General features: G+C 44.0%; 1 protein-coding gene across 1 annotated transcript in view; it reads right to left on the bottom strand.

Annotated features, from left to right (window-relative positions):
- Positions 1-12766, bottom strand: part of LOC137872026 (cadherin-12-like) — a 92911-nt gene that overhangs the window by 34842 nt on the left and 45303 nt on the right. The window contains exons 3-4 of the mRNA XM_068710221.1: positions 5987-6281; positions 1858-1977 (exon numbers count right to left, since the gene is read on the bottom strand). Coding sequence (XP_068566322.1) covers positions 1858-1977; positions 5987-6281 — 415 coding nt within the window. The remainder of the gene's footprint in view (positions 1-1857; positions 1978-5986; positions 6282-12766) is intronic.

Below are 12766 nucleotides of genomic sequence, written 5' to 3'. Positions count from 1 at the left end.
TAAAGATAATAAAGGAGAGAGACGAGAGAAGAAGAGAGTGAGCAATAGAGATAGTGGGATAAAAAAAAAAAAGAAAAGACAAAATGGAAGAGGTGGTAAACAATCCTTTAAAATATATTTGATGCCAATTTTCTCAAAATGCGCAGTATATTTCCACCAAAGGAGCTCACTCCCCAGGAAGGAGCTCTCACCGAGGCTAAAATAGAGGTCATTTCACAAACTGGAGACACTTGGCATTCAATAGGGAACTCTGGAGAAGCCATATAATGATTCACTTGAGGATCAGAGACCCTGAGATCAGAGAGCGTTTGTACTGCAGATTAATAGCTAGGTCAGTGGGAGGTTGGCAGGCTAAAAGGAAGTGGGCAGCTAGGTGGGTCGGCACTTTTTCCCTTCGCTTTTTTTTTTCTCCTCTCCATTTAATACAGTGAGGATGTACAATTTGATCCGCAGACCCACAACGTGTGTGGATACAAAATCAAAGACTATATGTTTCTTATTTTTTTCCATTCATCTTTTTTTTTTTTTTTTTTTGCGTCTGTCTCTGAGATGAATGCTTCTGTAACATGCAGGGAGATTTCAGCATGTCGTTGTCACCTCCTTCCCTTGTTCCCCTTGTCCTCGCCGTGCTTATTCCTGTTGTTGATGTGCGTTTGGAGATCTATGCAGGCCCAGCAGGGCAAACATTTACTTTAATACTTTGATTTGATTTTTTTTTTTTTCCTTCCTCCCCAGCATCAGTGTTGAAATACAGTCACAGTACGCGCTCTGTAAAAGCTCAGAGATGAGCGGTGTAATCGGCGACAGATTCCACCGTATCTGCCACGTGTGAACCTATTTTCGTACGCTTTGAACTGCCCCAGATAGGAAGCCAACAGCAGCCCACTGCCGGCGAACACCGGTGGTGTGAAGGTGTTTCAGATTTAGCAGGTTGTTGGGGTTTTTTTTAGCCTCACCCCGCCATGCTGCGACTCTGCAACCTTTTTGACTGCCATTTTCCCTCCTACGACAACCGGGCCGCCTACACCGGCGAAGTGCGTTTGAAATGTTTCCGCACCGGATGTCATGTCGTTGTGTTATTTGTCGTTTCAATTCAAGTTACCAGCTACAGCGATTTGCTGGCTAATTCAACACAACACTGACTACTCATTATCCTCGCAGAACAGAGTCAGGAAGTCACTGGCGTTTTTGAGATCAGAGTTTTATTCTCATGATGTATGCTTGCACTGGTCCACACCACATTGTGCAGAACTGTGTTCCCGAAACGTATCTTCTAGGGACCCACTTTTTAAAAAATGACCTTTGATCTTTACTAGGTAAACCAGCCATTGTGAAGACATATAGAGTCCATAAAAGGCAACTTTGTTTCATTTTAAATCCTTTACAAATGAGAGCAAATAAAGGCATCTCATTCTTTTCAGGTATAAGTTAAACAGCATACATAGGCAGAGTTTTTTTTTCCCCCCTCATCAGCATAACAAACAATGAAAGCTAGTAGGCCATAATTATCACAACAATGCAAACAACCTCATGTGACTCAAAGGGGTAGTGCAGATATAAATAATAAATAAAACAATATGGAAGAATTTATTGAAATGTGTTTGGCTACCCTCATAAAATCTCCTGCGTATATTCTTTGGGAATGACTGGTTTAAAACACACTCAATCATACGTGTATTACAAGACTAATAACTAATAACTTATGCCACTGCAGCGTTGCCTCGCTGCATTTTCCAGGTGCACAAAAAACAACAACAACAGAGGTAATTATTGTTGACTTGCATATTTCAAGTAAATGTGTAGATGTTTGTGAACTGACTAAATCACATGAATCAGCCAGGAGAAAAGGTACTCTACCTGTCTTAGGATCAACGGAGAAGTACGGCTGGCCATGGAGGATGCTGTACACCACTCTGGCGCTGTTTCCATACGTCGGGTCGTCCGCATCTGTGGCTGTCACCTGCGTCACGTACGTCCCTGGGGAGCGGAGCGGGAAGACATATTGACTTTGACTTGATTTGTTTCCCTCACGAGACCGCAATCCAAACTCTTTGAAGTTCATCGGTTCACCGAACGAAGCTCACCTGACACTAATGAATGATGAGCGGCCGAGAGAGCCGCAGCTAATAACGAACGGTCAGAGTCGCTGATGGGGTGTAATGAGGAGGAGGGTGGAGGTGTTGTTCGATCATCCTGCTGTTATGTTTGGAGTTGCACATTCGTAGCATTACTAAGTGGCCATTATTTAAAAAAAAAATACAAATAAAAGAAGGGTAAAGAAAAAAAAAAGGCTCTTGTGCGACTATTCATTAAACAATGCTACCATTAAGAAAAACAAAAGGGCCGTGGAGAGAATAGCGCTAGCGTGGCAGTGTTCCAAACTGCTGGGAGTAAGAGGACATAATAATTAATTGTTGGAGGTTTGGCTCATCCTCATTAACTAGCTGGCATTGAACACTTATTTACGACGTATTTAAATTCAGCAGACTCAATCCGAAGTTTCCAGTTTAAGGGGAGAGGGGTAAGCAATAAAACAAACAGAAAAACGCCCCGTCAGCCGGACTACGTTAGAACTCCACGAGCCTGGTGCTTCTTCTAGGAAGACGAGCCGACTTCACAGGCGGACAGCTCAGTGCACACGTGTCAATCACACAGTGAGACGCTGACCAGAGGGAGGACATCTCCATGGTCATTTAAGCTTCCTATAGTCGCCTGTGAAGAACTTGCTGTACGTTAAATAGGCTTGGCAGTCCGAGCAGACGGTAACAATGGCATTAAAACATTAGGTGAGAGAGATTAGTGTCTCAATCCTTCCTAACAAAGCCACCCGTGCCTGATTAGACGGGAACCGGGGAAGGACCGCATCGCACTCACAACACACACAAACACCAGATGAGAGAGTACATGTTTTTATATATATAGATATATGACGACGTGTTTTTCAGGACAGCTAGAGGGAGGATAATCCACAGCTACACGAGCTCAGATGCAGGGGAAGTTTAAATGCCTTTGAGCTTCGCAGACACCCACGCATATCCAGGTGACAAAGGCAAGAGCCTCTCTGCTCCAGTGTGAGACGATAAACAAGACGATTACATTCTATTCACGCAATTTGTGGAAAAAAATTCCAGGTGGTGCGAGTGAGAGCTAGGTGGAGGAAATGGCTCGAAAGGTCATCGTTGATAAACGCAGGAGGAGAATACAGAGTTCAGCAAAAATATATGGATTATCTATCTGACTTAATTAAATATTGTTTATATCACAACATTCAACAAATTACTGAAATGTAATGCAGGGGGAAACCAATTAAAATGGCACAGTACACAATGCATACAGATTTTGTATTTAAATATGGGGAGAAAGAGGAGGAGCGCAATCGAAAAAAGACTGATCCGATGGAGTTGCATGTACAAATCTGATATTAACTATTTGAAATGTTTGGAGACGAGGAGCGAAATCAACAAACTCATCACTCACTGAAACTTGTGTTTAATCTGTCGCGTTCGTCGTGATTCAGGGATAAACTAATTGCATACAACTCAAAGGGATTGTTGCCAAGAGTGATTTCATAATATCTGTCCATATAGTCTTCATTACCAACCATTAGTGCATATTTATGCTCTGCATCTCTGCCTTTTTAGTTTTTGTTTCTCCCTGCGAACATAAAAAAAAACACATCCAAAAGGGGGATTCTAGCCAAAGACATCAAGAGGACGTAACAGTTAATGAACCCATTGATCACGCAAGTCGTGCTGCTATAAATATTGATAAGGACTTTAGTTGGTTTGATGATTCTTTTTTATATAACTTCCCACATAATGTGTGTGTGTGTGTGTGTGGGGGGGGTTAATACACTCACAGTTGTACTATCAGCTGAGAGTCACAGTGATCTGATAGTGGTGTCACTCTGCATAATTTTGCAATGCTTTTCGTTCCCGCTTGTGATATTTATGGCTTCAACTGTAATGAGTGCCAACGAAGGGTTATTTTGAAAGCTACAGTCTATTAAGTCTTCTCTGGTAAGTCAACATCTCCAGTTCCACGACACAGAAGCACTTGAGGATTTGTGCAGTTAGACTTATTTGATATTTAGCCAAGTTCTTCATCACATTCATGCTTCATGCCTCTGACATACCATGCTATGCACTACATGAGACAGGGGGGGGGGGGCATCTAATGGAAGATGCTATCCTGTTGCATTATGGGAAGAGTGGGATCCAGAGTGCAGAAAATGAGTCCTAAACCTCAGAAATGAGTTTTTGCACTTCCTGTTCCCTCGTCTCAAAGTCAATGTGTTTTTTGAATACATCAGTGAATACATCACTTGATGGCGGCTGATAACGAGTGGATAAATGAGACTTCTAAACGTCATCAACGCCAACTAGTGGCCTGTGACGTAGTGCAGCTCGTGCACAGCCTCATGTCAGCTTCTTACCTCTTGCCAAGTTGCATTCATGCTCCAGAAATGATAAAAAAAAAAGTGTTGTTCATTTGCCAAGATTATCTTGCTGAACAAAACGTGTAAGTATCACAAACTTGTGTTTGCCACAGAGCTTATTTTTCTGCAATAATCCAAATTCCAATGGAAAAAATCCCATTGGCTTTATGTCAGGGGAACCAGAGCGATGCTAACTTCCTGTTGGCCTACAAAAACTACAGCACTGTATCGGGACTGAAAGTCAGCACACCGTCGCCTCTGCTTTTTGGTTTTGACCATTTATTTTAAATCCGTGTCTCACAAGTACAACAACTAAATGAAACTGAAACCCTTAATCAATGGATTACCCTTTTGGCAGGTATCCATTCATACAAACGAAGCATCAAATTAGATAATAATACTGACAAATAAAGCATGTATGGATAGAAACATTTTGAAAATGATTTGTAAATCCACTTGAAAGGTGATGACAACATTCATGTCTTATCTTAATGAAAGGTCCTCGTTTTTTATCCTCTCATCAGTAAAACAAACAGATTAGATACAATTTAATAAATAGGCTACAATCATCAGATGCATAGCAATATTCAGACTCCTTCATGTGGCTTAAAGGTGTACTGGAGATATACAAAGTAAAATAAAAGACAATGGAAGGAATTTTTGCAAATTTCTTTGGAAAATGTCTTCAGTCTTTGGGAATGACTGGTCTACTTGATTCATTCTGTGGATTTTTTTAAGCTGATCTCTGGACTCTGCTTCCATGGTCACACCAGATGTCCATTCATCCGTCCATCCATTCATTCATCCATTATCTGTACCCGCTCATCCCATTCAGGGTCGCGGTGGGGGGGGGGGGGGGGGGGAAGCTTATCCCAGCTGACATAGGGCGAAGGCAGGGTACACCCTGGACAGGTTTGCCAGCCTGTCACAGGGTCGACACAGAGAGACAGATAACCATTCACGCTCACATGTACACCGACGGGCAATTTAGAGTCATCAATTAATAAGCACAGCTGCATGTCTTTGGACTGCGGGAGGAAGACACGCCGGCAACGGGGAGAACGTGCAAACCTCACACAGAAGGTCCGGCCAGCGGGTTGGAAACCCATTGCTAGCCGCTCCACCGTCGGGTTGCCCCTCTGGATGTGTTCATGACAAACAGGAAAGCTTTTTTCTGATCCTACAGTAAACTGTTGTACAGCTTCTGATGAGTGTTCGCTGGCTTGTGTTTTTCTTATCATACTCATACGTACTCTAGAGGCTGCTGAGCGTTAGAGTTTTGAGGGTTTCATCTGCGTTTAGATCAAGAGGAACCATTCTTGCGGAAAATTACGTTGATGCCGTTCTCCCTTTGGGAGGAATGTATAAAGACAAAGCTGTGGAATATACTCGGGGCACACCGAGAATAACTAACTGTGAAATATCAAAAAATCTGGCGGGGAGCGGCATTGCCCCTCCGGTTGTACCTGTGATGCTCCTGAAACGTTCTTATTCTGCAGTTGAAGAGGAGAAAACAAAGTTCTCAAATCCCTACGCATGGTCACTGACCTACTGGGGACATCTCGGGGACACTGGCCGTGTATGGTCCCTCCAGGAATTTTGGCTCATTGTCGTTGATGTCTTGAACCTTGATGACAAATTCTGATTCAGGCTCCAGGGGCCTATTGGTGTCGATGTCAACAGCCTGGGCGCGTAGGGTGTAGTAAGGCTTCTCCTCCCTGTCAAGGCTCCTTAAGGCGTGGATGTCCCCAGTTGTTTGGTCAATTGTGAAAATGGAGCCAGCCCCGTCTCCCGAGAGAGTGTACTTCACCTCACTGTCCCCCCTATCGAGGTCAGTGTGCAGCTGCAAGACAAAAGAGAGGAAGAAAAAAAAAAGACAGGTTGAGTGCTAACATTGGCACAGATAATGATTCATTGAAAGCGCTGGGGAAGAGCTGTCAAAGAACACTATTTCACGAAGACAGTCAAGGAAACTGGCTCTGCATCAAAGAGCAAATTCATGTCTCTGCAAAGATCTGCTAAAACACTAAGTCATGAGGAAAAATGAAATGATCGTACTTTCAGAACGTTTCACAGATTAATGAGGCTAAATCTCTCATAAATAATGCATCCTTCTCTGTGCAATTACGCTGCAGTGATAACTCTTCAACACCGTGGTCCATTTCTATTCAGGGAGGGCTCCAAAAATCTTCTGCGAAGTTTTTTTTTTTCTTCTTCCCCGGCATAGAGAAATCAGGCCGTGAAAAATAGAGGTAAATACTCGACGAGAACAATTCCTAATACCGTCGGCTGACAGCGGAGGTCTGTGACCAGATGACTCTCGGCAGAGTTGCCAAATCTCCCTACTGCAGCCAGAGAACATCTTTGTTAATATAGATCCAGGGCCACGGCAGCTCTCTTTGTACAAGACAAACACACTCCGGGCCAGTGGCAGAAAGCCTATTGACATAGTTATGTTTACCTCCCCGGGGAGATCAGTCATACAATTCAAAGCCTTTTAAATATTTAAGGGGTCTAATGCAACGTGATCGTCACCATACATGGATGAGGATTTTTTTCTCATCAACGGCATGGAATTTCCACCTACGCCGTTGGACAGCAGTATTATTCCTCGAGACAAGTACGGGTATTTTCAGCACTGAAGCAAGGGCACCTCTAATTCCACACTTCAGGATTGACTTTGGGTTATTGTTGCCACGGCTACTTCCTTTTTTTTCGGTTGCTTTTGGGACGTTTTGTCGAACTCATCTGATTGGGACTGTCAGTGTGCTGGCTTCAGCAAACCGTTTCTGTCCTATAATCACATTCTGATTCATTAGCCTTGGAATGACGTCCACATTGGGCCGTATATATATGATTACAGACTATAATATTATTATATTCATGCCCAATGGCAATATTCAGGGCCAACGCAGGACAATCTGATGCTGGCGATTTTGCCTCCCGTCACACAGACCACTGTCTTTCCCCGTCCTTATCTGAATGCTTTAGTCACATGTAGTGCCATAGCCGCGGGCTTTCGCTAACCTCAACCACGGTGCAGCTGCCATGCACTAGCTAATGACTGAGTGAGTCCTCACACTGTCTTTCTTTGTGTCGTTGTACAGTCTCTTTCTTTCTGGCCCACAGGTAAATAAGCTGTCATGTCCACGCGGCCAATTATCCAGTGTATCTCTGTGATAATTGCAGCCATGGAGAGGAGACGGTGTTTGCGATGCAGCTATAAATTATCTGTAGGTTACTACTCTACACACACACACACACACCAAGACACGCAGACACAAGTGCAGACACACAGGGAGAGGTTGCAAATTGCCCAGTTCACACAAGCATAGCAGGGCGTTATGATGTTCTCAGCCGTGGTGCATTATTCATCCGTATTCAAATGTGCAACTACATGACCCTTGTTGCATGACAACTGGGTCCCACAACAATTTATGCAATGAGCACAAAATCTGAAATGTAGATTATTAGTATTGTCTATATATATATATATATATATATATATATATATATATATATATATATATATATATATATATATATATATATATATATATACTGTGGACAATATACTGCTCCTCTGTAAAAAAAATAATAATAAATGCAATCAAAACCAATGTATTAATGTAGATTGCAAACTTAAATCACTAATAATCAATCACCAAGTTAGCATGATACACTTGTTGAAGAAGATTAATTAAGATACATGCAATATGAAATATACCACTCCTGCTGTAGCCTATTTAGAATGTGTTATCTACAATTTACTTAATACACTAAAACTGAGGGTTAACACAATTATTAGTATTAGTGTTATAAGTTTAGAATTGCACCAGCTTAATGGTAAATATCCCCATCTATGGCACACTGTGATTAACATGGACAACGGGAACATAGTGTAGAGTTAACCCCAGGCTGTGTATCCCATTATTCAACCCAGCCAACACTTTGCACCCTTGCTACAAGGAGACAAAACGAGGAGAGTTCAAAAATAACTGGAACCCAGCGAGGGGGGGGGCATCGTTTTGTCGGACAATTTGGGGTTTCCCCTCCTCACTTCCAGGGGGAAGACACGCGCTTCCAGGTGGACGCGTTGAAGTCGAACTCAGCGGTTTGCCAAAGCCAAGACGACCCGCACGGACACGTCCGTTTCGGGGCTGCAGAGTGTGGCCGTTTCAACTGGCTGAACCCTAAGACTGTATTTAAGAAGGGCAGAATAGACAAGCGCCGATAACGCTAAACTGCGCAGGTGCAGGAGGCGGACAGGTAGCTGAAAGAAGATGGGAACCCTCATTAGACAAACAAAAATGGATTCAAAGTAAAAAAAAATACAGCCTGGATACAAATGTAGCGCATTGCATGACGTTTAAGACAAACGAACTAATGTGGAAGTGACGTTGCTGACCGTTATGACTGTCTGGTACCTGTGAAATAAAGGGCCACGCAGGTGAACGTCCGCGCTTACCTTCACATCGCTACATGTCGGAGCTGCCCACGGGGACACGTTTAAACTACCACCGGAATGAGTGACGGGGACCAAGGCACGCAGGACAACCGGTGGACATCTCCAGGCAGACGCCTCACGTCAACGTGGGACTCCCGGGATGGAGCAGGCCGTGGACACGGTGGCTCGTGACTTCATACGAGTAGGATAACATTCCATAATGTCTTTTCTTTCGGGTACATACTGTGCTGCTTGGTGAAAAGCCGCCGTGCTGATCGTTATTCTGCTGCTGGCTGTGGTTACATTTGCTGTGTGTGTGTGTGGAAAGGGGGGGGGGTACATGAAGGCCTGGGCCATAACTCATAACTATGCATTGACCTGCAGAGGACCTGTTGTGTGCGCGCGTGTGTGTGTGTGTGTGTGTGTGTGTGTGTGTGTGTATAACAGGATTCTAGTCATATTATGTCATTAAAATATCATAGCTGAGGCTAACAAAATGACTTGTTGATGCTGTCTGACGTAATGCACTGCAACTCAGTCTAATGCATCATCAAAGTCTCGAGCCTATTTTTTATTTATGTGACCTTTTTTTAATTCACTCATCATGATATTGGGAAAAAAAAAAAAATCATATTAATAGTGGGATATTTATGTCTACGCTGCTGTTCCTCTACGCTGTGGCTGGCTGCTGTGCTGCTCATTTGCATCTTTGTGTGAATTGTTTGCTGATCACAAATCTTGCATTGCTTGTGTGATGTCTTTTTTTTTTTTTTCCAGCCTCTGACTACAACAAAAAGGTAGGATGTCGTGTTTCTATTCTATTCTGCGCTGCTTGGCCGCCGTGCCGCGATGCAAGTGTTGGTCGCTGCACCAGTTGTCTGCATGCATGTCATGGTTTTGTCCCACCTGCTGTGTGTGTGTGGGGGGGGGGGGGTTTGAGTTGTAATTGGTGTCTTGTGAAATGTACTTGCACTGTAGTGCAGGAGTGTTTTACTCCAGGGAAGAAGCCTTGATGGCAAGTTACAAGTGGTTACTGTGATGGATTGAGCTGCAGCGCATGTACACCAGGCCCTCAACATGCATTCATCTGTTCTGCTTTTCTATTCTGATCTGGTCAAGTGCTGCTTGGGTTCAGTCCGTCATGCCATTATCTTGGTCACTGTACCATTAGCTTGTGTGTGTGTGTGTGTGTGTGTGCGTGCTTGCGACAGTGTTACTGCCAACTGTTTCTTTGTATCTGGCTTTGTTGGAAATGGGTTACACAGTCTACTGTAAAATTGGGCAGAGAGCCCCCTCTCTAATTAAAGTGCTCCCATCAGAAGAAAGAAAATTAAAAAAAATAAAAAAATTGGGAAGTGCTTATTGGAGCAGTAATGACCGTAGTCCTCCATCACCGTGTGGTTTGTGTGAGGCGATGCGTCTGGCACGTCTGTAGGTGAGGCTGCGGAGGAATAATTACCCACACAAACCCACTGAGATTCCAGCCACGTGTGTGTGTGTGTGTGTGTGTGTGTGTGTAAATCCTCGACAATCAAAAAGTGAGCGAGTGGTACGAGTCTTCTTAAAGCGGAAACATTTATAAGCTTTGACTTGCAAAGTGTCGATACACCAGGAAGATGTATTGTTTTGACGACGCGGACGATCATCCGGCAATTTCATTTTCAGAGCCAAATGAGAGCAAACTATTTCTTGTGGGCCCTTTTTGTCTGTCGGCAGTGTGGTTGGAGTGTTGTTGCCCTCCGGTGCTCCCCAGGAACTCGTGCTTCGAGGTTTGCTCTGGTCTTTTCATAAAACACGGTGCGTTCTCTCGCCCCACGCTTGCATCAGACGGTAGTTTTTGTTTCGCCACGATCCACGGCGGGCTCGCTGGACGACATGACGACACGGCGGCCTCTGCTTCCCTTCGCCAGCGCGTCGAAAGTCGTCGCTCCTGTTCTGCTTGAGGCGGAGCAGAAGAGATCAGAGTGGCAGATGGACCGTTGCAACAATGGAGGCATAATGGGGGCCTCTGCAATCTTTCACTTGTCAGACCGAGCCGAGACAAACGCGCCGCTGACAGAAGACGTATCACTCAAACGCACGTCGCAACAACTACTGTAGTGAAAATTCCTTTTTTTTTTTCTTTTTTTTTTTCTTTTTTTTTTGTTGCAAATTGTTTGATACAGCGACACAGAGATTGCGTTGCATCACAATGTGTTCATATTGTATCTGTCACCCACTCCCCAATGGACAAAATAACAGACATCTGACATTGAAGTCTGTACCTTGTGGAGCTCAATCGACATCTCTCTGAAGCGTTGCTGGTTTCCCAGCAGCATCTGTTGCTGTTTCTCGATTGCACGCTGTTGCTTATAGGCGTTCATCATATGTTACCATTACCATGTAAATAATAGTTACTGCTGTGCATTGATAACTCCTCAATCTGTTCAGTTTAACGGGCTGATCAGTCCTAACGATAATCATGGGCACAAAATACTTGCGTGAACTGAAGCTGGATTAGCGTACTCTGATATTCGTGTGTACTGCTGGATGAGTCATCGCTTTGTATTTATGATTAATGGGGTGTTTTTATATGTGGTTGTCCTTTTTGACTGACAAGAAAAAGAAACATTTTTCATATTTGCAGTTTATTCAACACATGTACCCAGGAGAGGCACCTGCAAAAGGATTCAGTGCAGATGAAAAAGAAATGCAAATATTAAAAAGCATATGCGCATTGCCTCATTAATTATAGGCCAAGTGAAAGTTGACTGATATTAATTAAAAATCCCATTACTCTAACAATGGTAATTAATTATATATATATATATATATATATATATTAAAAAAAGATTCATTAATAGGGAGGAAGACGAGGGCTTCTTTTAAACTCCAAGCCGCTCAGTGGGCTCAATAGACGAGAGGCAGAATCACAGCCGCCTTTTCAACGAACGTCAAAGAGAATTAGAGTGATTTCACTAAAGAGCAAAGAAAAGAAATGTCCACTCCTCTCCCGCAACGGTTGTTCACAATTTATAACAATTGCATTGACAAATAGGGAAGCCTCTGCGGGCGGAATTCAAATGACGGCTTCGGCGATAACCGTGTGTGTGTCGATCCCGACAGCGGAATGTGGTTTAACACCAACGAGTGAGCGAGTGAACGAGGGCCGCCTCGTAGAGACGCCGTGATCACAATGCGCCCGTGTTAACGTCTCCTCACGCTCACATTTTTCATGATAAGCGTAATTAGCGAGGCGCTGTGCTCTGGGTACCAGTAGACGCGGCGGCGGCGGCGGCTATAAAAAGAAACGGGTAGTGCGAGGAAATAAAGGAAGATTCCTGTTACTTGCCAAACTCACACCATCTGTTTGAGTAAAGGTGTGTTTTCTTCTTGTCAGCCTTCACACATTTTTCGAGACCGTCAAACGTCTTTAGCCAGACAGATGTTTCAGTAGCCGTTGTTCTTCAGAGGCTTGCTTCGCCTCATTCATGCCCGGGATTTGTAGCCGTTTCTGGACATTGCATTAGACGTTGTTGGGCTCTGGTTTCCCACAGTGTTCCGTCTAGATATTAGGCCATGTTGCCCCGTCTGGAGCAGTGGGGGCAATGCAGGGCCCAGAGTGCATCAGCACTGTTGTCAAAACACATATCGGCAGGCCCATTACTCACCTCCTATTAGGGAAAATACTTGTATTGACCGAAGCTGCTCAACTACGGGGAAGAATGATGGCTCATCTCTGCCGGCTGTGAAACAGTCACACACTTGGGTCAGTGATTGCGCCGTACGGGGGGGGGGGGGGGGAGTTCTTGGCTCGGTGGCGTTCCCGGGTTCCTTCCAGGATTTGCAGCACGCGGCGGCCCCTCTCATCTGTTATGCAGTAAACCCGCATATTGATTAAT

This window comes from Cebidichthys violaceus, unplaced genomic scaffold, assembly GCF_023349555.1.
Source record: "Cebidichthys violaceus isolate CVI_PGR_0920_01 unplaced genomic scaffold, fCebVio1.0.p SCAF_15, whole genome shotgun sequence".
In the NCBI taxonomy this organism is placed as follows: domain Eukaryota; kingdom Metazoa; phylum Chordata; class Actinopteri; order Perciformes; family Stichaeidae; genus Cebidichthys; species Cebidichthys violaceus.
This window is presented reverse-complemented; position numbering and strand designations above follow the sequence as displayed.